The sequence below is a fragment of the Mus caroli genome, unplaced genomic scaffold, assembly GCF_978045245.1.
Source record: "Mus caroli unplaced genomic scaffold, Mus_caroli_1 scaffold_1, whole genome shotgun sequence".
NCBI lineage: Eukaryota > Metazoa > Chordata > Mammalia > Rodentia > Muridae > Mus > Mus caroli.
The window spans coordinates 42,994,033-43,020,225 of record NW_028227256.1 but is presented as its reverse complement, the minus strand read 5'-3'; the positions used below and the strand labels follow the sequence as shown (position 1 = coordinate 43,020,225).

Genomic DNA, 26,193 nt, shown 5'->3' with positions numbered 1-26,193 from the left:
ATTGCTTGATCATTAGTTAATGGAGAGATGCTTCACTTCATTTCATGGCATCCAAGGATGTTACATTCAATCACATGTAATATAGAAAGAATATTCTGGGTGGGTATGTCATATTTTGCCAACTCTTTAAATTTTCTTTATTCTAGGAAACTGTAAGGGTAACGCCCATCCTGACTTCTGTGGAATTGTTCCAAGGTCACCAGGAAAATCTCCCATCCTGTAAACTTCATTTTCCTATCTTAAAAATGTCTAATATTTACTAGAGTTGTAAAACAAGTTATTTCATGATGATGAGTTGTTTGTTGACACAAATTCTCAAAAATGTAAAATATATACCCATAAAAAGTTTAGTGTCATTCTTTTATGACATGTAACAATTAAAAGGTTTTTTGATATTAATTTAATATATGGACTTAACTTTTACTGTGTTACCTGGTGTGCATACTTGCATGCCTTCACAAGTGTATGTGTGCATGTGTGTGTGTGTGTGTGGGGGGGGGGGTATGTGCGTGTGTGTGCGGGGGGGGGGGGAGGGGGGTATGTGCGTGTGTGTGCTGGTGGCTTCCTAGTTGCCCAGGTCGTCTCTCCTCAGTCTCCCACCAAACTGTGAGTACAACAGTGCATACCATGCCTAGTTATTTGTTAGCTGTATTTTAGGGAGAAATGAGGTGAATGTTTTTGTTTGATAGTTGTATTTATTCTAATGCAGGAATATCTTTAAAAAGCTACAAATACAAGTACATTTAAAGGCATAGCTACTATTAGGAATGGAAAAATTGTATTTAAAGTTTTTATTAAAATTTTAAACACTTATTACACATTACAGAGATCAAGTCCTGTCTTTGGGGGAATTTTCCACTGAGACATCCTTACCTAAGGACATACAGACAGGTTTCCTATTTTTGATATTATGTTCCCATCATTTGGAAAGATATACCTAAAAGCGTCACAATCCTATCATTATTCTTCCTAAAAATATTGGTCACCAGTCCTTAATTTCACAACCACTGGATTCCAGTGCCATGGTTTGCTTGATTTGGGAGCTAACAGCCTGATGGATATTTTGTCTCAGAGTTAATGTGGACATATGTCTAAAGGGAAGTTTATCAGAGAGATGTTCAGAAGAGTAATCTAAGCACACCTCTAAAATGGTTACCACTCCCATGTGTGTCCATTTATACCTGTGGCTAAAGTTTTATGCAGTCATATAGCTAAACTCTCTTTGTATAGATGTGCTTGGAACGGAATTAGAAGCACTTGCTATTTTGGTCTATACGAAGGCACTGGCTAATTAGATCATGTGGTACACTTAGAGTGTTTCTGACATGCTTGTGTTCATGATACTTTTACATACTGGTACAGCCTGTGAGGCAGTTTGAGACATATGGCCTTAGGGAGCTGGGCAGTGTCTGAAACCAAAGAACAAGAGAAATCAGAATAGTCATGGAGATAAAGAGCATGGGCAGGCTGCAAAGAGAAAGGGGGATAGATTTTTTCCTGGGGTCCTAGCGCAATGCAACAAGGAAAAGCCAATTTAACATGGTTCATTTCAGTGAGAGATTATTTCTCATATCTCCTCTTACCTGCTCCTTAGGCACCAATATAAGTACACAATTGGTGAAGGAATGCATTTAACTTGCCATCATTATAGTTTTGTTTGAGTTGGTCAGCTGCTTGTAAAAGGAGACTGGTTTGAAGTTGTGTAAAAGGGACTCCTGTGACATAAATAAGAGACTTTCCTAATTCAGTTCACCTAACACTCAACTTTAGCTCAGATGATCTGGCCTTCGAGGAGCCTGACACACAGTTAGTCATTACCCTTGGCCAGCTCACATTTGCTTTAAAGGCAATAGTGAGGATATAAAAGAGAAAAACAAATTAGACATGACTAAAGTAATTGGTACCAAGAAGAAATAACCAAACTCCTGTAATGATAGCTTACATCCTCATAAGCCTAAAATTATAGTGCAGGTATTTTTCATTTGCTATTATAAATTAGTCAAAACATTAATGTTTTCTACTATGACTTCTTAGGATTGAATTATTATTATTTTTTTTACCACAAAGGACAAATGTATCTTAATGCTGAGGAGAATATAAAGCACATCTTGTGACCACAAGACACAAGATGCTGTGCCTGTCACAACTCAGTAATTAGTCATTGTATCTGTCAAAGAAAAAGATGGAGATGGAGAGGGGAGACGGGAGAGGAGCTGGGGTGGTGGGGTGGGGGTCAGGGATACCTCAGGACATAATCACCGAGGAAGTTGAAGCCAAATGTAACTGGGCTTCTTAAATCAAATGCAATCTAAAGGCCTTCTCAAGGTTGATAAACCCTAGAAAAGCTTTGTCAGCCATGCCAACACACATGGTGTTGTCTCCATACGTGATGCTGTTCAGGTGACAAGTCCTCCAATACCTGTTCTTACTTTAAAGATAGCATCAGATTAAACAACCCAAAAGCAATCAACCTAAGTGCAGAAGCCCTAAGAGTTATCTCATTCTGGGTGATAGTATTGTCTCAGATTATATTTGGACTCTGCAAATAAAAAAGATCCTAAACCACCTTCATGAATGCCTTCAATTTCCTCAGAAGCATAATATAAGAATCAATTTAATACAAAATCAAATTATTGAGCCATTACCCATTTTCCTCATCAGTAAAAGAATGCTGACCCACATAGTAGGATGACATATGGATATGTGTTCACTAGAAAAGTGCTCATTATATAGAAAAATACTATGAGTAAAATAAATATCGCCGTATTATTGAGTCATGATCAATTTCAAATTTCAATGAATTTGAGTCTTCATTTACATACAAAGATGCTATATTTAAACAAAGTTTCCCGAAGACTCTAAAGCTGCATTTTAGGCAAGGTGGAACTTTGTTCCCTGATTCCTAATCTGAAGCTTGGCCACACCATGTTCAGTCTCCTTCCTGTAAGCCCACTCCAGTAGATTTTCATCTTCCAAAATTCTCCTTAAGCCAGTTCAAATCCAGTCCCCTTCATCACCAGATTCAACACAAAACCTTCCCTACCACCAGAGGGAAACATATACACACAGTAAACACTGTTCCAGTGTGTGTGCATGTGTCTGAGAGTGCATGTGCATTTGTGTGTGTGAGTGTGTGTGTGTGTGTGTAGGTCAGTGGATGGAGCTCTAGAAGTGTTTTGTTCTGTGATGTCTGCAATCAAAGAATAGCTATTAGAAGTGAGAAAACACAAAGATATGAAAAATGAAAAGAAGCTATGTATATTTCTCAGTAAAGCATTTTATTATTTATTATATGAAAATTTATCCTTAAGGTCACATTTCTATTGTACTATAAAAGTCCATTTTCTAAACATAAGTCTGTATCTTATATGATTTTATCAACAGTTTAAAAAGAACTGTTGTGATATTGCATAATCTATACCTACCTTGGTCCCTTTCAAAATTGCATTTAATCCCCTCCTCAGTGCCAAGAAATTCTGGAATTTTGACCATTTTAAAGGCATTTTTAATCAGTCTTCAACTCCTATATCTTCTAATACTTGTTATAAAACACAGAAGCAAGCAGTATAAGGTAAAAACGGAATTTCCTCAAACATCTCGGTTTCTCTATATCTAAAAATACAAACCTCAAGCAGGGCAATGATGCCCCACACCTTCAGTCCCCCAACACTTGGAAGGCAGAGGCAGGTGGATCTCTGAGTTCAAGGCCAGTCTGGTCTACAGAGCTAGTTTCAGGACAGCCAAGGTTATACAGAGAAACTGTCTCAAAAAACCAAAACCCAAATCAAATCAAACCAACCAACCAAACAAAACCTAAACCCAAACCCTGTTATTTCATCTATTTTATAGTCTTACAAGCTAGGAAAGGGGCGCACAGTCACCTGCACATGGGCTGCAGGTTCCATACCCAAGAAGCTCTCCTGCAGCTCCTAGTATTAAGAGGTCTCTGTCCAACTGGGCTGTGCTGGCAGAAGCCTTTAATCCCAGAGGCAGACAGATCTCTGTGACTAGGAAGTCAAGGTTGACCTACAGATCAAGTTCAAGGGCAACCAAGGCTAGACTTGAAAAGAGAGAGAGAGAGAGAGAGAGAGAGAGAGAGAGAGAGAGAGAGCCTGTCTTGAAAAAAAGAAAAGAAAAAAAGGTCTCTGCTCCAGAAAGAGGTCTGTAAATATTCCATCCCAGCAGCTGTTTTTCCCCCTTTTCTTATGTTTTTTGTTGTTCCTCAACCATCAAAGCAGTTCCTTCCAAGGCCCCATTGTTGCCTGGCTTTCTGGTGGTTTTAGCATTGCTTCCTTGACTTACTTCTGGGCATTGACCTCTCCTGCTTCGTTCTTCTTCCATCTTTACCTGAGGGACAGGAGTGGTGAGTGAGTTATTTAACTTCTATTTGCAACTGGGATAAAGACAGTGTTATTTCACAGTGTGTTGTGAAGATGAACCAACATAGCAACTTCTGATAAGTGCCTTGTCTCTGATTTGCCACTTGGGTAGTTCTAGGCGCCTTTTATTTTGCATGCTGCTGAATGCAGGTAACACTAATAGAGTGTTTCTGACGACATTCCTGGGAGAGGCTTTCTTTCGAAATGTTGAAATAATTTCAGCAGTGATTTCAAATCATATGGGACTAGAGGGCTTTGTCCCGGTCATGTGTAAAGGCCTTTTTGTTTTCTCCTTAAAGAGCTTTAACCACAGTAATGTCTGTGTAAGCACAATTCAAGGGTCTAAGATCAGGGAATTGCTCAAGGATTTCATAGCCGTGAAACAACATTATTGTAAATATCTTGCGCTCCTTGGTGACATGTAATGATAATCTGTCATTATCATTTGGTAACAAAAAAAAATAAGTGGTTAAAAGTAATATTTACTGAAGTAAAAAAGAACAAACAAAACCAAGGAGAGGTATAGTGCACATACCAGGAAAGGTCTTGAGCACTGGACCTTCGAACTGTTTCCTAAGTAGAACATTTTTGCCTTTTGTCTAGAATGCAAAATTTGTGACTAGAAATTTCAGGCCATTTTAGTAGGAATTGGCTTCAAGGGGTTTCTTAGAAGCAGGAATGCTGTATGGCATGTCTGAGGCAGATGACTTGAATAGGTGTGTACACTGAGAACTCTTTGGAGGTATGAGAGATCTGAGACTTATACTCTCTTCTGTGAGGGCAGCAAGCAATTGAGAAATCAAATGAACAGGGACCTAGTAGCTGACCTGTCTGTCTGTTTGGATAAGCCCTAGGATGGCAAGGCTGAGAGAGGTCTTTAGGGTTGTAGTTAGTAAGCATCCAGCTTTGGTGTTTAACTCGAAACAAGCAATAAAGGAATGGAATTATTTCATAACAGAAATAAAGTTAGACAGAAAGGATCTATGGCAAAAGTTAAGAGACCAAAATATTTATTAAGTAAAATTCATATGTATTTTCTGGCTATATATGGAGAAAATTAAACAATGAACACAGCTTTCTATTTTAATTTCCAATATAATGTGCAAGATTTGATTTCTGTTTTCTTCTTTCTACATATCTGTCCTATATTAATCCCTGATTTGGGAAAATGGCAAAGTTTCCTTTTAAGACACTGTTTTTTGTTTTTGTTTTGTTTTGTTTTGTTTTGTTTTGTTTTAATAACTGAGGTTAAAAAAAATCACATGAGATAAATGCATTATTTATGTCATTTTAATACAGCTTTGACACTTTGGATAATTCACAATGTTGCACCATCACCATCACAAGACATCCATCATTTTATGCCCAGTGCCCAGGATCTCGTCATTACCTACTCTTCTTTCAGACCTTGAGGACAACTATGATATTATTATTATTATTGTTGTTGTATACATTATTATAACATATACAATGTATATATTACCACATATATAATGTAATAAATATATATTTAATATCCATACACAAATACTATATATTATATATAACACATACTTATATATGTTTATATATTATATGTTATAAATGTTATATAACACAAATATTTATATATAATATAATATGTAAATAATGTATATTACATATTAAATATATACTTTTGAAATATTATGCATTCATTTTTTAAAGCTAGAGGTGTATGAGGAGAATGGAGGAGAGGTCACGTATTTATACAAAGCTTGTCAAGGTTGAATTTCTTGGGATTCTCAACCAAAATAAAGAGTTATGATGATGATCATCTTTCTGTTTGTTGTCTATGACTTGAAGTAAGACCCTGAATTTGAATTTCTCTAGAGTCTACTCAGTTTGAAGCTTATAGAAGTCTCAGACACTCTTGAAAGGCACTTGAACAGAATCGTGGCTTTGTACTGTTAAAGCTTTGCATCTGATGGGAGCTCTGTCCTCAGAGCTAAGGCTTCCTGTAATAGTGGATGATAACTCCACTGTGTTTTTTCCTTTTCATTTGTCTTCAGGGCTGTGGAGTAGTGGCCATTCCCTGTGCTGCTTTTGATCTGGAGAGCTGGTCAGATGCAGAAGAGGCAACTGAGGGCCCTGGAGGTAAGTAAAAACACAACTTGAAAGGAAAGAATAAGTCCCTTTTATTCCCCAACCATAAATATGTGTTAACAACTTCCAATCAGAGTACATTTTATTCTGGCTGGAAGATTTAAAAGGCTCTTTTAAAACTAACAGACTTTTAAACAGCTCAATAGTGACACACGCCTGTTATTCCAGTACTGGGGAAGCTGAGGCAGAAGGATTCTGAGTTCAGAGCCGGTATGAGTAACTTAGATTCTGTCTCATAAATAACATATTGAAATGAATTGAGAAATAGTTTTTTGGGCACTTATTTTTTGTTTTTGAAAACTGGTTTAAAACATGCATGACTCGTTTAGTTATGATTACGTTGATAAGAAAGTTATATATTTTCTGTTCTGAGGGGAAAACATTGCTTTTGGATGAAACTTTACTTTTCAACCAGTGAAATGTTTCTTTGGTAGGAGGAAGAGCCAGTGATGTCTTGTGACTGAGCTATGCTTTCTAATCTGGAATGTCAAGGCCAGGAAACTCTGTCACTTGTGTACTCCAAGTGTTCTGAGAATTTTTATTCCATTTTCTATTTTAACTCCTTCTATGTCATGAGCTCCAACAATACACTAACTATTCATTCCCAACGACTAGGATAGGAGCCCTGGCCAAGTCCTCAGATATTGAATGCTTTTTCTGTCTATGAATCTTGCTTATTTGCGGTTTGCTTCACTGTAGGACCCCACCTGTTCTTAGCACTCTCCTAGTTTGGGCTTCTGAGGACGCCTTGGTGACAATGGGGAACAGAAGCTCTCCATTGATGACAATGGGGAACACATCACACTTTGAAGCACACATCAACTGAGCTCCTATTTCTCAGAGTCTTCTGACTAGATGTGGGGGAAAGCTCTTAAGTCACACTGTACTTAATGCAAAGGGCATGGAGATCCTGTTATTGGCACACAGTGACATATGTGCAGGGAATCAGGATAGTTTGTATTCTGAAGATCAACAAAATTAAAAAAAAGGAAGGAAGGGCTGGGGGAAGAGAGAGAGAGACAGAGAGAGACAGAGAGAAAGAAACCATCAGAATTTGCTAGATGATCCCTTCCTAAGTGCTTCATGTAAGCACACTTTAGGTTTACTCCAAAAGACATTTGGATATACTACCCCATTTTGCAACTTCAGCAGACATATCCGAACCTGTGATAGAGGAGAAAGGACTTAAACGTTTTTGTGTGTAAGGAGAGAGAAGGGTTTGCAAAGGACAAAAAGCGGTTGCAGTAGCAAACCCCTATCTCTGTTCTGCAGACCTCATCCCAACGAATCCAGTTTGACCCCGCCCGCAAAGACCTTTGGGGCTTCTGATAGAGAGTCCAGATACAAGGCCTGTGCTCATGAGTGGCTCTCTTCATTACCAGGTATCATTCTGGCAGGGCTGGAAGAGTGCAAGCCGGTTGGAGTTTCAATGTTTAGGATCACTCTTGAAGTGTTGACAAAACTGACAAAGGTAAGCTAAGGGAAGGGCTGACACAAGAAGCAGGTATGCCCTGGGGAGGAAACGGAGGTCATTAGAGGCTTACACCTGGTGTGTATTCACCTGACCCTCCAGGAGGCTACCAAAAGGGCTTTATCTGTACGGGGCCAGACCCAGGGTCCCAACTGGGACAACCGGTATTCCTGGTTACTTCCCTTCAGCACCTGGAGCCTGTGGAGTAGCCAAAGAGGCAGGAGCGGCTAGGGTTAGAACTCAGAGGGAAAGGACAGTGAAGGGCGCTGCCTCCTTGCAGTGCCTGTGGGACAGAGGCGGCCTGCGTTCGATCACTGGGCTGCGCGGGGCTGCATTGTGATCTTTGAGCCTGCTTCCTGAGCTTTGATTCCGCAGCTTTGAGAGAAGGCCCTCTCTATAGTTCGGAGAAGGAAAACATTCTGCGCCGCAGGCAGGCCGGACATGACTTGTATTTACTTAGCTACCTGCATTCCGAAGGATAGCTAGGGTGGGAGGCTCCTTTTTTTCCGCGCCAGCTCCCGCTGAGCTTTGCCTAGGGACTCTCCGGCAATCTGGTGGCCAGAGAGAAGAGCTTCCTTCTAGCACCTGCCAATCGACTTTGTGCAAAATGTTTCTGTAGTGTCCCCTCGGGGTCCGCATACCGTCCCCGTCCTACTGTGCGGGCCATTCCTTGGCTTCTCCTGCGGTAGCCCAGCCAAAGCGCAGGTTGTTTGCGCCTCCTGGGAGGGCGGTGGGAGCTTAGCTGGCGCGGACCTGGACGTCCAGCCGGGAAGGGCGGTCCCTGCGCTCGCAAGCTCCGCCCCCGGCTCCCTATAAGCCGCTGCCCGGCCCGCGGCGGCGGCGGCGGCGGCGGCGGCGGCGGCGGCGAGAGCAGGCTCGGGGTCTCCTGCGGCCGGTGGATCCTCCAACCCGCTCCCATAAGGCTTTGGCTTTCCAACTTCAGCTACAGTGTTAGCTAAGTTTGGAAAGAAGACAAAAAGAAGACCCCGTGACAGCTTTGCTGTTGTTGTTTGCTTTAGTTGTCCTTTGGGGTCTTTCGGCATAAGGCTGTTGTGCTTATAGTGGTGCTATCTTCGGTTCCTCTCACTCCTGTGAACAAGCTCCCGGGCAAGAGCAGCTAAAGCTACCAGCATCAGAACAAACAAGGGGAGAGCGCCTGGTGTCATGACCAAGGCAAGAGATCAAACCCATCAGGAAGGATGCTGTGGTGAGTTGAGTAATCGAATGTTTCAAATGGTGGGAATGCAGGTGGGGACGGGGAGATGTAGTTCCATGAAGGTTGACTTGGGTTTTGATGGAGGGTGAAGAAGAATATAAACTCATAGTTTGAGTAAAAGAATTTACATATAGGCAGGGATAGAGTAACCTGGGCAGGATGAAATTTCTTGCATTAAAAAACAAACCCCACCAAAGTTAAGGAATGTTGAAACAAGAGTTTCTTCACTGCATGAAGTTGGGCCGGTTATTGACCAAGAGGCAACGCTGAATCTTAAGTGAATGCTATTAAGTAAACTGAATGCATCAGTCTTGTAAGTGACCTGTTAAAAAATCACACTTAATTACTACCAAAAGCAAATTCTAATCTGAGCACATTGGGGTGCCTAAACACGTCTTTTAACTTGTTCTCTGTGCCTTTCTAGGATCCTTAGCAAACTACCTGACCTCAGCAAAATTCCTCCTCTACCTTGGCCACTCTCTCTCCACTTGGGTAAGTGAGAATGCACACAGTTCTTGAGACATCGTTGCACAAGCTGTTGTTTACTCTCATCGGAGACAGTTGTATTGGAGAACTTGCAGTTTTCTCATTCCGTTAAGTAAATAAATCGTTCTAAAACACATATTTCAACAAAAACATTGTTTTCTTCAAAGATGTTTCCCATGAGTGTTAGTAAATTTTACTTAATAGTGAAATTCTAAAGCTTTACATAGACCGACAACTGTTTGAAACAAGATCCACAAGGACAGGAAAACTTGCATAGTTACTAGGGTTGGTGAATTCTAACTGGGTCTCCTACTGAACTGGAAAGGTATCTCAGGGGCCCTCTTGGGTTTACGTCTGGTACCAGCATGCAGCATTATAGAAACAGAGTAGAAGGGTAGACTGGTGAATACTGACATAATAGGATTACAATAGTATTGTAAGATGAGTTTAAGTATACCTAATCAAAGATCAAACATCTAAATGATAACAGCTCTAATCTTCGAAGTTGTTATCTGTGGCTACTTAATTTATGGGTAGTGCTAAAAGCCACCACCCAATGAAAATTAGCTATGGATTCACAGTTCTCCCTTTGGCTTCCTATGGGAGAATCTCCGTCTTTCTGCTGGCCTGGGCTCCTCTATCAATTCCTCAATACTCATTAGCAGGCTGGCTATGCTCAATGGATAATTATTAGAAACTGTCAGGTTAAACAATCATTCTTACTGCTTAAAAACATAAACATATTCTGTGCTTTACAAATAAGGAAAAAGAATTTCTAAAGAATATTTTGAAGTGCTAATTTCTTTTTAATGAAATCCCCTATTGATTGATCTATAAGACGTGAATGGAAAACATCATGAGGAAATGTATTCCCTATGCCATTGGGAAATTATTAAGTTGGGTTGTTGGCTCTCTAAGGAATAGCAGTACTAGATAACTTTTTAGAGAAGGAAGCTCCCCTCTTTTTGAATGCTTACAAAGGGGGTGATTTTGCAAATAAATGAATAAACAAAGTGGAATTGGCTCGAGTTTGCTTTGACTGATGGGTATAAGGGGAAAAAGAAAAGCAAAACAGTGAAGAACCCTTTATACATCTAAACCAATAGTTTGTTCTCCCAATTTAATGTCATAATAAGCATTAGAAGGACCAGTAATGGACATGTCTGAAATCCTCCTGGAGAGCCAGGTGCCTCACTTCTCAACACTGATTAACTCCAGGTTCATGTGACCTTTGGGTGATAGGCTGGGTGTCAGACTCCAGAAACACGAGAGGAGCTATGTGTGTTCCAGGGCAATTTGAAAAAGACTTTCGTCAGGAAAATTTAAAGCAAGTTCCAAAAGAAAATGAAAGATGCTTGTTGAAACCTAATAGTAAATTAAGTAAATGGACAGGTCCTCTGGAGAAAGAGGGATGAAAAGTAACAATAGCACTGGAAGCCATAGAAGGGTGGGTCAGATTTTATTCCTCACTGCAAAGGAATGCAAGAAAAGATTGCTAATTTTGTTTTATGTCCTTCGTCTCCTGTGGGTCACTCTGTTTGATATATATATACATATATATGTGTGTGTGTATATATATATATATACACACACATACGTATGTGTGTATATATATGTGTGTGTATATATACATATATATGTATATAAAATCTTATTGTATATTATTTAATTATATTCCTATTTAACTATAATTTATAAATAAAATATTGTATATACATTTTACAGCACTGCTCAGTCATGATTTCTTAGATATTGGATATAGAAAGCAATTGGACAGAAGAGTCTCTGAAGTTAGGTTTGTGTTGAATTGTATGGTTTTTAATTTCTGAATTCTTGTCTACTAATGGATCAATACATTTTATGCTACCATCGGAGTACAAAATAAGTAAGAAGTAGATGCTTTTGTTCAGGCATTTATAATTTAATTTAGTATGGACTATTAACAACAAAGATAGCAATGTAAAGCCTGTGTGTTTTGTATCCTGATGAAGTTTTGATGTCCATAGTAGCGTTGGGCACGCATCAGAAACTATTCTATGGCCAGTTATTAAGTAGATTAATTACTGTGGTTACTTATTCTCAGATCCAGCGTGGGTAGATTGGCATGTAAACAAATATCAAAGTATAATGACATTTTATAGTGATTTTGTTTGATGGGGAGGGCAGAAAATGGAGGTGTGAAAGGGATGGGTGAGCATTTAGTCCAGTGTTTCTCAGCCTGTGGGTCACAAGCCCTTAGAGGGTTGAACAGCCCTTTCAGAGGGGCCACCTAATATCATCAGAAAACACAGATATTTACATTATGATTTATGATCTTTTTGGATAATAATTGGGAATTGTATCATTCTTTGACCCAAGACTTCTCTACCTCTTCACTGTTAATATTTGGTGTCTAGAAATTCTTTTATGGACTGATAGATGCCAGTAGTATTTATCTACTTCAAGCTCCCTGCAGGCATGAAGGTTGTGTTAGCTCAAAGCTTCTATAGACATTATTAGCAACTGACCCCTGAAGAATAGAACCATCTCTAGTTGTGAATGGCATGCTTTCCATATTAGCACAAATCTATTTAAATTTTGAATATTTAAGAGTGTTACCTTAGTTTTATTAAAATTTAATAGCAGTTGGCTTATCAATATAATAATTTTCTTCCAACATAGGAAATGTATCATGAGGATTTTGTGAGACTTTGGGAAGAGCTCAGAATTGACATGTTTTCACACAGAGTCAAATATGTAATGGACTAGGTCTGTGAATTTAGTGATGATGTTACAAGACATTGTCTTTCCTCATGTTAACCTATGATGTCAAGGCTGGAGCTTACAATGTCTATTCTAGACACATTATATATTAACCTACTTGACTTATCTAAAAGTTGGTGTTAAATTTATACCACACTTTATACCAACTAATTGTAAAATTTATTATATGTCCTGTAACTATGTGGAGATATAGCCTTTTCCCCCCAAAATTTACTGTATTAAAACATTAAAATGGCTACTTACTTACATATTTATTTCAACACCTTTGGTCTTATGGGATCAGACTTTGTCCTTCTGATTGTTCTGCTGTTGATGACTTTGAAATTTACTTGTAATATGGCAAATTGTTAAAAAAAAATGATAGCCATGTAAAGCCATCAGAGGCCACAGGATCCATTCCTATCCATTCCTAAATTTTAAAAGCTGGCTTGTATTTATAGCATGTAAGGAAAACTAATGCCTATAAACTATTAGTAATAAAGCTTGAATGTTTTCCAGTGTGCTGGATGAAGTTTTAACATTAGGCAAGTATTCAATCCATAACAATTGACATGAAACTTCATCTGATAGAGCCAGAAAGCACCCATTTGAGAAGGAAGCAATTTCTTGGGTATAGTGGCCTACAAATTAAAAACATTTCAACCAAACATCTTTGTTTTGTTTAAGGGGGATCGGATGTGGCACTTTGCAGTGTCTGTGTTTCTGGTGGAACTCTATGGAAACAGCCTTCTCTTGACAGCTGTCTATGGACTAGTGGTGGCAGGCTCTGTTCTGGTCCTGGGAGCCATCATTGGTGACTGGGTGGATAAGAATGCCAGACTTAAAGGTGAGTGCTGTGACATAACTAAGTCTGTGCTCTCTAGACCAACCTGTGTTTCCTCTGGAATGGAGGGAATATTAGACTAAGAGAGAAATCAGTACGACTAACTGACTCAGAGAAAGCACTAACACAACACAACTGAAGGATAGGGGTTGGTGACCACACCTCGATTCCAAGTCCTGGGGCTCCTGCACTAGCTGGGGTTTCAGGACACTGACCTAATAGATTTTCTTTCTTTTGGCAGTTTGTCAGTGTCAAACGTTAACAATTAACCCTGCAATCAATTTTTCTGGGAATCATGTTAAACATTAAAAGTGTGCTTAGTGCTGGCTTCCCTGTAACTATGAATTATACCAGAGGTCCTCTAGTGTAATGTTCTTGGAAACAACTTGTTCATCTGTCCTTTGGATTACTTTGTTGCATATAAAGGGATGTGTAATGAAACTGAAAACTAAATATTGATACAAGGGAGAGTAACTATGTCTAGACTGCAGACAGCTGACATAATTTTAAGAAAAAATTATAATGTATTGTGCATGTGTTGTACATGTATGATGAATTAACATTTATTCTAGGATATCAAGTCATAATCTGTTTTATATGCAAGAGACTGAAAATAAGTAAGCAATTTAGTTATTTAGAATATAAGAGAAATGTGGATACTTATTTGGAGCTTTGTTAACAATGCAAAGAGCTCGCCATGCCTGCCTGAAGACAGACATTGTTATAACTAGTTGTATTTAGTTCAATATAACTGCTTCTAAATAGTCAATAGGATTATCAAGTTCTAGAATTTGGTGTTACTAGTACAAAGATTCATATGAAGATTTTCCTGTTTTGAGAATGAGTAGATCAGAACACATATAGAAAAAAATATCTGTATGCTGGAGAAAACCAAATTAATTTATTATACACAGAAATATTATCCTTAGGATTCTTTAACCATCAATTTGTTGACCATTGTAATTATGTGTTAGGAAAGTGCTGAGCTGGATGGAGAAGAGGAGCGTAGTAAGATAGGGGTCTCCTATGTCCATTGTATAGTCAACTCAAGCCACCCTTCATGGGAAACCCTGGCGCTTATGGAATAAAGTCACCATTTCTTCCTCTGTGCTCTTTGAGACTTTGGTACTGATATGGTTATAGCAGTGTGCCCACATAGCCCTCCTTCTGGTGTGTTGGCAGTTGGTATCTAATCCTTTGCTATGGAGGAATGCATGCACAGATACATGAATAAGTGAGTTCTATGTTGGGTTTTATTTCAGACTGCCTTCTGAGAGCAGCCTGTTGTCTTAAGCCTTTGATATGATCTTCCAAGCCAGGATAAGTGTTACTGTCCTGGATGACAAGATCTGTAATTATAGCTTTTGCATTTCAGAATGCTTTCATGAATATTTTATTTGAGTTATCATTATGATTCCATAAAGGAAGGAAGGTGGATGTTATCATCCACACTTGCTAGGCATAAGCATAAGAATTAAGTATTCTGTCCTAGATCATCGACCTAGTGAATGGTGGAGTAACAACTGCTGGGTTTCTATCTGGATTTACAAATAGTCTTGGTCTGCATGAAGGAGTGTCTGTCTCTAACAGGACTTGCAATTTCTTTGATGGGCGGTGTAACTTAGAATTTTATAGCAATGATGAATAAAATACCTATCAGAAGAAAGTTGCTCTTTATGAATTTTTGGCGAGTGTTTTTGTATTTTCCTTTTATCAAGACCATTTTATTAGATTAAGCCTGCCATGTAAGTAAGAGGTTATGGATTCCATAACTTCTCCCTTCACCTCCTTTGTAACTTCCTCCGTGTCTTTATTTTAGCCTAAACAGCAAAAGACTTAAAAGATGGATCTTATCTGGAGAATAGTTCTATTTAGTCCAGCAAACTTTCTAGTAAATATGTTAGATGAAAATGCAGTTATCATGAAAGACTTCAGCTAGTAGAAGGAAGTCCTGAGAATGTTATGTTGTTTGCAGATTTCACAGGTCTATGTACAGAAAATAACTGCGGCAGAATTTACTGCTGGAAGGTTATCTTTGTCTGGTAATCATGCATATACATGTATGTGGTTCACCAACTGTGTAGATGAAAGCAGCCTGCTGAAGACATGCTGGTGCAGTGAACATTGTGCTTTTGTTCTGTACAGTGGCCCAGATGTCACTGGTGGTTCAGAATGTGTCCGTCATCCTCTGCGGAATCATCCTGATGATGGTTTTCCTACATAAGAATGAGCTCCTGACCATGTATCATGGATGGGTCCTTGTAAGTTCTCTATGGGCCTCTTGCTCTTTGCGTGCTTTCAGGGTCCTGACGATGAAACTCAGGATCTCATAAGTGCTAAGCATATACTCTACCCCAGAGCTGTGCCTCAGCTCCAACAGGATTCTGAGTGACAGAAAATGAATATGTAACAGCAGTGAAAATGTAGACCCTTTGTCGTTTAAGAGCTCACCTGTTAAGATGGATTTCTATGTCCATAGATCGTTTTGATTCTCTGATGTAATTTTAACAAGTATTTGTGGGATAAATGTTAAAAAAAAACACCATTATATCACTCCTTTCTAGGAACTGTCACATAAGTAATTACTGTTTTTTGTTTTGTTTTGCATTAACTACAAATGACACAAATATGAACAGTGTCATGCTCTATAATATCTGTTCCATGTGTAGAAAGTAAAGTGACTTCTTACAAATGAGATTAAAATTTAAAAAAAAATGTGAAGTGACATTAACTCAAGGTTTTTTTATTGTTTGTTTTGCCTCTTTCATCCTTAGACGGTCTGCTACATCCTGATCATCACTATTGCAAACATTGCAAATTTGGCCAGTACTGCCACTGCGATCACAATCCAAAGGGACTGGATTGTTGTTGTGGCGGGAGAAAACAGGAGCAGATTAGCAGGTAACATGAATTACCTTTTGAACTAAATGCATCTGTGGTGATAAGTAGACATAGGAGGCCTTTTACTCTTGGTCATCTGGGAAGGTTTTCAGAACAACCCATGGAAAGCACAGAGTTTTGTATCCTTTGCTCTAGTTGTCAGACAGTGCAGTGACTTATTTAATTGTTACTAAGTTAATGTTAGTGCACCTACTGCTGTTTCTGGGTTTCCCTTGTGATGGTGACAATCTGACTACGGACATTATTATATGTACTTTAAGGATCGTGCCCTTGGGTTTTGTTGTTGTTTTGTTTTGTTTTGTTTTTTATATCCATGAACAACACAATTGTAGCAAGGATTCTAGAAGTAATTTTCCATTTCAAAAAATATTTGAACGGCAGTTATTTCATATCCTACACAATGTAAGGCTTTTGAAGTATGTTTTCAAATGGAAGATAGAATGTGTTTTTAAAGTCTTATTTTATTGGAAACACAGATGAGTGGCTCAAGAGAGAGCAAAGAATGCTTATAAGACAACCTGCATCAGTACTTCTAGAGCTCCAAATGCCCTCACTTGGTATTTGCCTTCTCCATCTACATTCTCCTTCTCCAAAGAGCACATAGGCTTGACCTGGATTGATCATTACACAAGGTGAAGGAGGAGGGCTACCAGAGCTACAGATCAGCTGAACTGACTCTGCTGGTCATTAAGATAATGAGTATCACAAACACATTACCCAACAACCCTGGCAGACAAGAAACCTATTCTTGATGACTAAAGTGGCTTACTCCAGGATGCACAAGGAAAGATTATGTGCTGGGGTTAGCAAGCAGTTCTGTTTGACTAGACTAAAAAAGAAGATAGGAAGGAAAGAGTGATTGAAAGAGAACAAAGTCTATAGGAGGCCTGGAACACGCTTGTCTAACCTGCCTGCATACGTCCTCCAATAGCTAGGAATGTGGCCCCATATATTTGTAAGTGACTGACAATGTCATGCTTAGCCCTGAGCTAGAACAAAAGGAATTTGCCTGACTCATCACTTCCTGTATTACATCCTGGAGAGATACCCCTGGGCTTTGGGGTTTGTGTATGAGGTGAGAGCAGTACAGTGAATGCGCCCTGTAAGGAATTCTTCTTACTCTTTCTCATTGTTCATTTACAAAAAAAATTAATAATAATTCCACATTGCTTTTTTTTTGTCACATTGAAAGAGAAGATAAGACCTCATTGTTCTGTTGTTAACTTTCTCTTTTTAACATTATATTAAGCATGTAACGTGTATGTTCTAAAATTCAGAGGATAACAAAGAGTTTACTTTGAAAATAGGTTACAAATATATTTTTCTAACATGTTTGAAGGAAAAAGTTGGCTTTTAGAGTATTTTCTTTCACTTATCTGAATTTATTTACTGTACTCATTTTGACCCTGTAAAGTCCATTAAATTGGAAAGGATGCTTTTAGGGAGCTGGAGATATGGCTTGGTGCTTAAGAGCACATACTCCTCTTTTGGAGGACACAGGTCTGTTCTCAGGGAAGCATCAGACAGTCGCCAAACTCCAGCTGCAGCTAGTCTGATACCTTCCGCTCTGTGGGCACTTACCTTCGTGTGCACATACCGGCACAGTACACATAATTAAAAAATAATTAAAAGAAATGTTTTTAAAATGTTGTTTTACTCCTTCAAATGGCCCTTAACAAAGGTGAAATACTCTTTATGTGGCCCTAGGACAATTACACAAACAACATTACTCTGTGAACCTATGAGGCGATGTTTTAGAGCAATCAAAAATATGACTGGCCAATCAATTCTCAGCTTAACCTCTCTTTACTGTGAATTATTGCATGGTAGACAAATCTAGATCAGACAGCCTGTTTCCTTCCCTGTGAGTTTCCTCTAGTTTAAGAAGGGAAATGGGATGTCTGCTTTCCTCTTCTGTCTGCCAAGTCTTAAGGGCTGAAGTGCAGTTACTAGAGCAGTGAAGGAAACCTGCTAGCTTTCTTTCCTGATACTTAACCACAGCAGGTGTTAACTAAAAATCACATTTAAAAACAGGATATAGAGACTTCTTTAGTTCAGAGGGTCAGCAGATGTCTAATTTTGGGTGTCATTTCTGCTATAAGCAGAATTTTAAAAGTCAGGGGGGGAAAGGCCATGGCTAAAGAAGACGAGAAGAGAGAAGAAAAGTAGTCTGTGGGGGCCTCCAGCTGTTGTGTTGGCTTTCTGGTGAGGATGTTAGAAAACCAGGTAGGAGACTGAGCTGTAAGGCTGTGGGGTTTGGGTGTGTGTGGGTGTGGGTGTGTGTGTGTGGGTGGGTGTGGGTGTGTCTGTGTAGGTGACTGATCGTAAAGAGAAAGATTATGAGTTGGTTGTTAGATGCTCGCTCCTCTTTCTTTATCCCAATATTCATTGATTCCGGAGAGCTTTAAAATTGGAAGCTGTGTCATTAAGGGGTAGAACAGGAGAAAACAATCAGGTAGAGAGCTCCAGGAAGGGCATAGTTTTTTATGTGCGTACACTTTTTTAACTACTCTATAAACTAACATATTTTTCAGGTACTTGGTTTATGATTTTAAGATACTCTCCTTTACATGAAGTCTGTATAACTTCCTTCCCCCAGGTTTTCCAGCCCATTTGTTGCTTCCCTTCTTTTCTTTTTGGGGCAATCTTTAGCATCCGTTTTTTACTAATGATTCTGAAAGAAAAAAAAAAATCCAGTGGTTTGCTTTTGATCAAGCATGGCACATCAATGTCCTGTCTGAACTCTACTGGTTAGAAGCTGGTGTCATATTGTAGGGCCTATAGGCTCTTATCTACTCAGCAAATCCCTTTTGAAAAAAAAACATACTCTTCTGTGTGGGATTATGTACTTACTACAGTGAAAGAAATTATTCCGTGCCATGTTCTATACCATAGCTATAGCCAAAACAGCCAAATCAGAGCCAGGAGAACACTCATTTGAGTGTTCATATGAGAATAAATACAAGTTCACAAATAGGATATGTTTGAATATTCAAAAGACTGATTCTATTCGAGACTGTTACCAATAAAATGCACAGGTCTTCAGTACTACTGCTTAGTTCATTCTTCTCCAAAGATATAAAACCTGCTTTCTTGACACAAGGCATCATTACCCTCCTAAGTACCACATAAAGATAAAAACCGCGGTCTTGGAAGCTCTGTGATCACTTAGGGAGAGAGAAACATTTCATGAAAACATTTCTTGTTGTTATGATGTTTTAAGAGCCAGCTGTTATTATATCGATTATTTGCTTTTTGGATTCAGATCAGTGAGTTACTTGGATCAGCTCCTTGTGTCACCGTTGGCATATATGCACTGGACACCTGTTTGTGGGCAGACAGCCGTTAGGGGAGCCTCTGCAAGGACAGTCCGATGAAACCGACGGAGGCTGCCTTTGCCTTTCAAGTGAAAGGTGAAGAATATCAAAGTTCTCCCATTATCATATACACACTGTACACTCACAGGACTAATCAGAAAGCATTTGAAGACTAGAAGGAATGCAGGGAAGAAGAAAGGCAATTTTCCATGAATGTACTCATTAGGTATTGATTCTTCCTTGCAAACCCAGATGATTGTTAAGGTCCTACCTTGTTAATCTCACCTGGCTTTGTGCTATAGGGCATGACAAAGGAGATAATTTTCTTAGCTGCACTGCCTTCGTCTTTGACACTGTTGCATATGCCCAGGGTCAAACTTTAGAAAGCCTCCTTACCACCACAAAACCTTCCCGCCTCATAATCTCAGTCTTTAGCATATGTGTCTTAGTCCATCCCCGCCCTCTCCCTCAGCTCTGCTTGTCAGCCTAAAACTTGCTGGTTTTCTTTCTCTCTCTCTTGCTCTCTCTCTCTCTCCCAGTTTAAATCCCAAGGTCAGTCATGATGGCGGTTCACTTGGCTCCCTCTCCTTTTGTTAGGCTAATTCAGTAACGCCATTTAAATCCAACTCTTAAAGGTAGAGCAAGACTGGAGAAAACGGACGTGACTGAACTCAGTGTTCCCTTGAACACACTTGATCTTTTCCTTCATTCAGTGATCAAATCTTTTCTCTGCTCCCTACCTTTTCCCTCCTTCCTGAGGCATTGTGTTCCATTTCCACCTATATCCTGCAGGAACTCTGACACCTTCCTGCTGACTTTTTTTTTAAATATTTTTATTAGGTATTTTCCTCATTTACATTTCCAATGCTATCCCAAAAGTCCCCCATACCCTTCCCCCCACTCCCCTACCCACCCACTCCCACTTTTTGGCTCTGGCATTCCCCTGTACTGGGGCTTATAAAGTTTCCTGCTGACTTTTGTTGTGTTTTACTTTTTACTCCGGGCACTCTGCTAGGAGGCAGCAAAGTAACCTGGAGGGACACCTGCTGAAAGAAGAAAATAGTGTTTACTGGAATTGGCACCAAGCTCTGAAACCAACTTGCTTCAGGCATTTGTCCTACCTGCTCCACTCTCTTGGAGGTTCACAGTCGTTTTCACTGGACCATTGAGGGTCCTTCTTAGTGCTCATCTTTCTTGATTTCACCAGTTCTTAGCACTGGTGATTTTGTTGCACTTCGACCACTGTCCCCATTTGGTTTCCAGGACACTATACATTTGTTTTTGTCATCTTGCTAGTTTCTACTGACTGATGTGTTTGTAAAAAGATAAAGAGAGGAGGAATATGTTCTATGGAGGTGTGGTGAAGTATGGGGGAAAAGGGGAAGGAGGTGTCTCTGTGGGCCCATGCTGAGGCATCCCTTCCCCCTGAGGGACCAGCCACGCGAAGGTATAGTATTGAATAGTTTATTCAGGGCATGCGGTAGGGAGTTAAGAAGGTAGTGGAGGGGGTGGGGGAGGGAGAAAGAGAGAGAGAGAGAGTAAGTAGAGGAGTGGAGGAGTAGAGGCATGAGCACATGGAAAGGGGGGGAGGGAAGCAGAGAAAGAACAAGAGAGTGAGGAGGGGGCCAGCAGCCCCTTTTATAGTGGGTCAGGGCTACCTGGCTGTTGCTAGGTAACTGACTGTGGGGAGGAGCTTAGAAAGCTAACATTGACTCTTCCATCCTCCAAGCATTGGCATTCCCAACACTTTAGCCACTGTGTGTTCTCTACACGTGCTCTCTTGAGATTCCATTTAATGTCATTGTTTTAAAAATTGGCAAACGTCCAAAATTGGGTCTTATCTCTTTCCAAATCTTCAGTCTCATTTATTTATTTAACCATTGATCACAACAGAGCCTCTTGAATGTCAGTGGGTCTGTCAAAAGTCAATATTTGCAAAATCAAATTCAAGTTCTCTCAAACTAAATTTGAGTATTCTGAAGTCACCTACTTCTCAGTAAATAGTTCTACTCAAGAAAAATAAAAAGAAATAACATGTTGTAGAGCCATCTGTGACTCCTCTTATTCTCTATTAATCAGAATCTATAACCAAGTCATCTTAATTCTGCCTTTAAAGCAGTTTAACCTATGGGTCCTAACTGCTTTGTGATGATATCAAATGACCCTTTCACAGGGGTCACATATCAGATACCCTGCATAATTTACATTATGATTCATAAGAGTAGCAGAATGATTATGAAGTAGTGATGAAATAATTATATGGTTGGGGTCACTACAACATGAAGAACTGTATTAAAGGGTCATAGCATTAGGCATGTCAAGGGCCACTGCTTTAAAGGAGCATTGTATTTGTTTTGCCACAATTTAATGTTAGATGTATTTATATGCCTGTTTATGAACATATTTCTATACATATATGTTATATACAATGTATATTACAGTATATATTTCTTACTGACTTTTCCTAAAGAAATGTTAACTTCACAAAAACAGGGGAGGACAGATTATTTTTTCTTCACAGCAAATGGTTTGCCCAGAGAGTGCCTTCAGGAGCAACCCTCTCAGGAGTCTGTACTATTGGCTTAGATTTATAGCACATAAACATAGGTTGGAACTCTCACTTACCTGCCTCTTGCACCTACCTCTGTAGACATGAATGCTACCATTAGAAGGATTGACCAGCTAACCAACATCCTGGCCCCCATGGCTGTCGGCCAGATTATGACATTTGGTTCTCCAGTCATTGGCTGTGGTTTCATTTCTGGTTGGAATTTGGTGTCCATGTGTGTGGAGTACTTCTTGCTCTGGAAGGTTTACCAGAAGACCCCTGCTCTAGCTGTAAAAGCTGCTCTCAAGGTAGAGGAGTCAGAACTGAAGCAGCTGACCTCACCTAAAGGTAACTGCACAACCACTAGCTCTGTGCTCAGACCTTGAACTTTTTTGTGAAGACCAAGTTCTAGTCCAAGCTGTGTTTCCAGGGAAAGCCTAGATGAGTTGGAATATCATCTTTTCAGATTCTGGAAAGAACTGTGGGTTGAATATAAAAAGGCTTGGGGTTAGGTCCCTGGCCCTTTTTCTTGATGTAAGCAGTGGGCACAGAAAACAACTGCTTGAGGAGGCCTGGGAAAATGATCCATAGAAATAGGACGATGGGAACATGAGCATTTCTTAATATTTTCTGAGGAGAATAAAATTGCCATTTGGAAACTGTGGGAGGCAGAAAGAGAGGCAAGATTTTTCCAGGAGGAGGGGAGGCTGGATTTCTGGTAAATGAACTCTTAATGAGGTCGCAGAAAAGAAGATATCCCCCCCCCCACATAATTTTTATGCTTTATTTGATGAATGTTGCTGCAGTTTACTTCAATGAGAGTGTAATATCTAAAAGAAAGAGAGTTTTATAAAGAGACCAAAAGTATTTTGAAAGCAAAACTGGTATTTGGGAGTTATTCTATGGCTGTACTTCATAAGTTAACAGGAAAAGAAAAACACGTTATAATGTAATACTCAAGGAGATTCATATAGGAAGAGAGTGGGAAAAATAAAAAACAATTGGCTTTTACTCCTCATGTTCTTCCTCTAAAATAATGATGTGTCTTATTAACAGATACTGAGCCAAAACCTTTGGAGGGAACTCATCTAATGGGTGAGAAAGACTCCAACATCCGTGAACTTGAATGTGAACAAGAGCCCACCTGTGCCTCCCAGATGGCAGAGCCCTTCCGCACTTTCCGAGATGGATGGGTCTCCTACTATAACCAGCCAGTGTTTCTGGCTGGCATGGGCCTGGCTTTCCTCTATATGACAGTCCTGGGCTTTGACTGTATCACTACAGGGTACGCCTACACTCAGGGGCTGAGTGGATCCATCCTCAGTATTTTGATGGGAGCATCAGCAATAACTGGAATAATGGGAACTGTGGCCTTCACCTGGCTACGTCGAAAATGTGGCCTTGTTCGGACTGGTCTTTTCTCAGGACTAGCCCAGCTTTCCTGTTTAATCTTGTGTGTGATCTCCGTATTCATGCCTGGAAGCCCCTTGGACCTGTCTGTTTCTCCATTTGAAGATATCCGTTCTAGGTTTGTGAATGTGGAGCCAGTGTCCCCAACTACCAAAATACCTGAGACCGTCTTTACAACAGAAATGCATATGTCCAACATGTCTAATGTCCATGAGATCAGTACTAAACCCGTCCCCATAATCTCTGTCAGCCTGCTGTTTGCAGGAGTCATTGCTGCTAGAATCGGTAAGAAGACTTTTTCTGCATGCTAAAAAATTACAAGCATCATTTTAGAAACCTAGTGTAGAGAATTCAACAACAAATTATCTGAAATACTTTACAGATGTTAATTTAGGCAAAACCAATAGTTTATAGAATTTACTCTCTAAACATGAAATTTCACTTAATAGTTTAAACTATATGTTTGCATGTATATATATATATATGTGTGTGTGTGTGTGTATAAAGTGTTTAGGGTTTTTTTTTTCCTTAAGTTGTGTGTGTGTGGTGTGTTGGGAGAAAACCCAGGATCTCATGCATGTTAAGTGAGCCCTCTAATTCTGAGTTAGATCCCTAATCGAACATTTTTAAGTCTTTCCCCCTTTCCATGGGTGTCTGTGTGTGTGTGTGTTACTGGGGACCAAACCAAGAGCCTTCTGCATGCCAGGGAATTGCCTTACAGACAAAGACACTCTTCTACAGACAGAGTGGTTGTAAGAAACATCCTTCAGAAGTCTTCTGTAGCTGTTTGCATTTACTATATACTTTGACTCACATATGCGGTTTTAAACTTCTTTCAGGAAGCACTATGTGAAGGCCTCTTACAGAGCAGAATTTCAGTAATCATTAATGGAATGCTGGTGAATGGCCTCTGAATTCATTCATTCTTGAAATGAAACCATATTTATCTTGTGATACAAAGCAATTCATTAATTTATCAGAGACATTAATACTCAGTCAAGACAGCTTTATTGGGAGCCCTATGATCCTCGAGCAGCAATATAACAATGGTTTCAAGTTTCTGTGCTCTTTAGCTGTGGCAGTACATTAGGTCACTCTAAACTTTAGAAGTGCTAGAATATATGTAGGCTCTGCATCCTTGATGCTTTTTACTGAGAAACTTACGACTCAGCTTTATCTTGTGGCTGGGAAAATCATTCTTGAAGGCATTAGTACATACTAATAAGTTATATAATATACTATATGCTAATAAATGATATAAGGTAAAATGCAGTTAATCTGTTCTATATATAGGTAATTCAAAGGTTGTAGAACTTCCATGTGTTTTGCATATATTGATTCACCTGGATACTGTGAGCTATGTAACTGTACATTAAATTATACACTAAAATTTAACCTTCTAAAATATTCTTTACCATCCAGGTCTTTGGTCCTTTGATTTGACTGTGACACAGTTGCTGCAAGAAAATGTAATTGAATCTGAAAGAGGCATTATCAATGGTGTGCAGAACTCCATGAACTACCTTCTTGACCTTCTGCATTTCATCATGGTCATCTTGGCCCCAAATCCTGAAGCTTTTGGCTTGCTGGTATTGATTTCAGTCTCCTTTGTGGCAATGGGACATCTTATGTATTTCCGATTTGCCCAGAAGACTCTGGGCAACCAGATTTTTGTTTGTGGTCCTGATGAAAAAGAAGTTACAGATGAAAATCAACCGAATACATCTGTTGTGTAAAAATAGTTTAACTGTGGCCCCTGTTACTAGATTGTGGAGAGCATGTGTGCTTATTTTGTACTGCAGAATCCCAATAAATGCCTGCATTTCTCTCTGGTTTTACCACAGCTGTGCCTTAAGGGCTAGGAGCACTAACTAACCATCGCCAGCAAAGATGGTTATTTCTCCCTACATGTAAACATGGGAAAATAGGAAGAGGGAAGGCAGTCAGCGTATGTATAGGAAGGGTCTAATGGTAAAATGAACTTCCCTTACTCTTATGAGTATATTAAAGTTTAAAGAGTGGCTGTCAGGTGAGTAAAATTATTCCTTAGCAGATATTTATTGTCTACTAGAATGATACATCAATTCACCCTAAAACTCACTCTTGTAAAAGTCTGCCCCACTTCCTTTTTTTAACATCAGTAATATTTTTCTCAGTTATATTACAGAAACAAGTTTTTCTCCATGTATGAAGGTTATAGTTAGATAATGAGTATTATCCTTATTAATCCCATTGAACTTAAGGAATTTATTGTATGTGGAAGATGAAATGTGTAACTAGACTTGTCCAAAATGTTCATGGTATAACTTTTGCATTTTGACTATCAGAAAGGGCAAAATATTACAGTAATGTGTGTGTGGTGGCTCTTCATAAAATGACTCTCAAAATCTGCAGAAAGAAGAAAAGTTGTAGGTTTCTAGTGTGGTACAGAAGGATTTAAAGCTTGTTATTAGTGTGATTGTAGAAACTGGAAGCTAAGGGTGAGGACCTCATGTAACCAGAGTCACTGTCGTCAGCCATCACTAACTATCTTGGTAAATGAGAGAGCTCATCTGGCACCTTACAGGCAGAAAGGTGGCCCACACTAGAAAGGGCTGCAAATCAGTGAGTCTGTATAGAACATTTTACCTTCACTGACTTGGGCCGATGTGTTTGTTATCTCTGTGTTTTTCTAGAGCAAGAATAGTCACAAAAGTTCCCCTTTCAATATCCCTGAGAAGAATAAAGAAAAAACTGTTTGTAAATATTTTTTAAA

General features: G+C 39.4%; 1 protein-coding gene across 2 annotated transcripts; it reads left to right on the top strand.

Annotated features, from left to right (window-relative positions):
* The first annotated feature begins 200 nt into the window (after positions 1-200).
* Positions 201-26,193, top strand: Slc40a1 (solute carrier family 40 member 1). Of its 2 annotated transcripts, XM_029478801.2 has the most exons (11): positions 201-219; positions 6,410-6,494; positions 7,886-7,974; positions 8,994-9,181; positions 9,615-9,682; positions 13,106-13,265; positions 15,408-15,523; positions 16,037-16,163; positions 22,131-22,376; positions 23,085-23,723; positions 24,861-26,193. In XM_029478801.2, exons 4-11 carry the CDS (start codon positions 9,139-9,141, stop codon positions 25,172-25,174), a joined length of 1,713 nt encoding a protein of 570 aa, XP_029334661.1. In that variant the 5' UTR covers positions 201-219; positions 6,410-6,494; positions 7,886-7,974; positions 8,994-9,138; the 3' UTR covers positions 25,175-26,193. The 2 variants fall into 2 exon arrangements, with proteins under 2 accessions (XP_029334661.1, XP_021012367.1); XM_021156708.3 differs by lacking the exons at positions 201-219; positions 6,410-6,494; positions 7,886-7,974 and having other exon boundaries at positions 8,830-9,181.

Bases quoted from the DNA above. Each gene is read 5' to 3' on its own strand.
- Slc40a1 (XM_029478801.2), top strand. From the start codon at position 9,139: ATGACCAAGGCAAGAGATCAAACCCATCAGGAAGGATGCTGTG. The intron at 16,164-22,130 runs GTAACATGAATT...CTACCTCTGTAG, and splicing joins AAACAGGAGCAGATTAGCAG to ACATGAATGCTACCATTAGA. The intron at 22,377-23,084 runs GTAACTGCACAA...TCTTATTAACAG, and splicing joins GCAGCTGACCTCACCTAAAG to ATACTGAGCCAAAACCTTTG.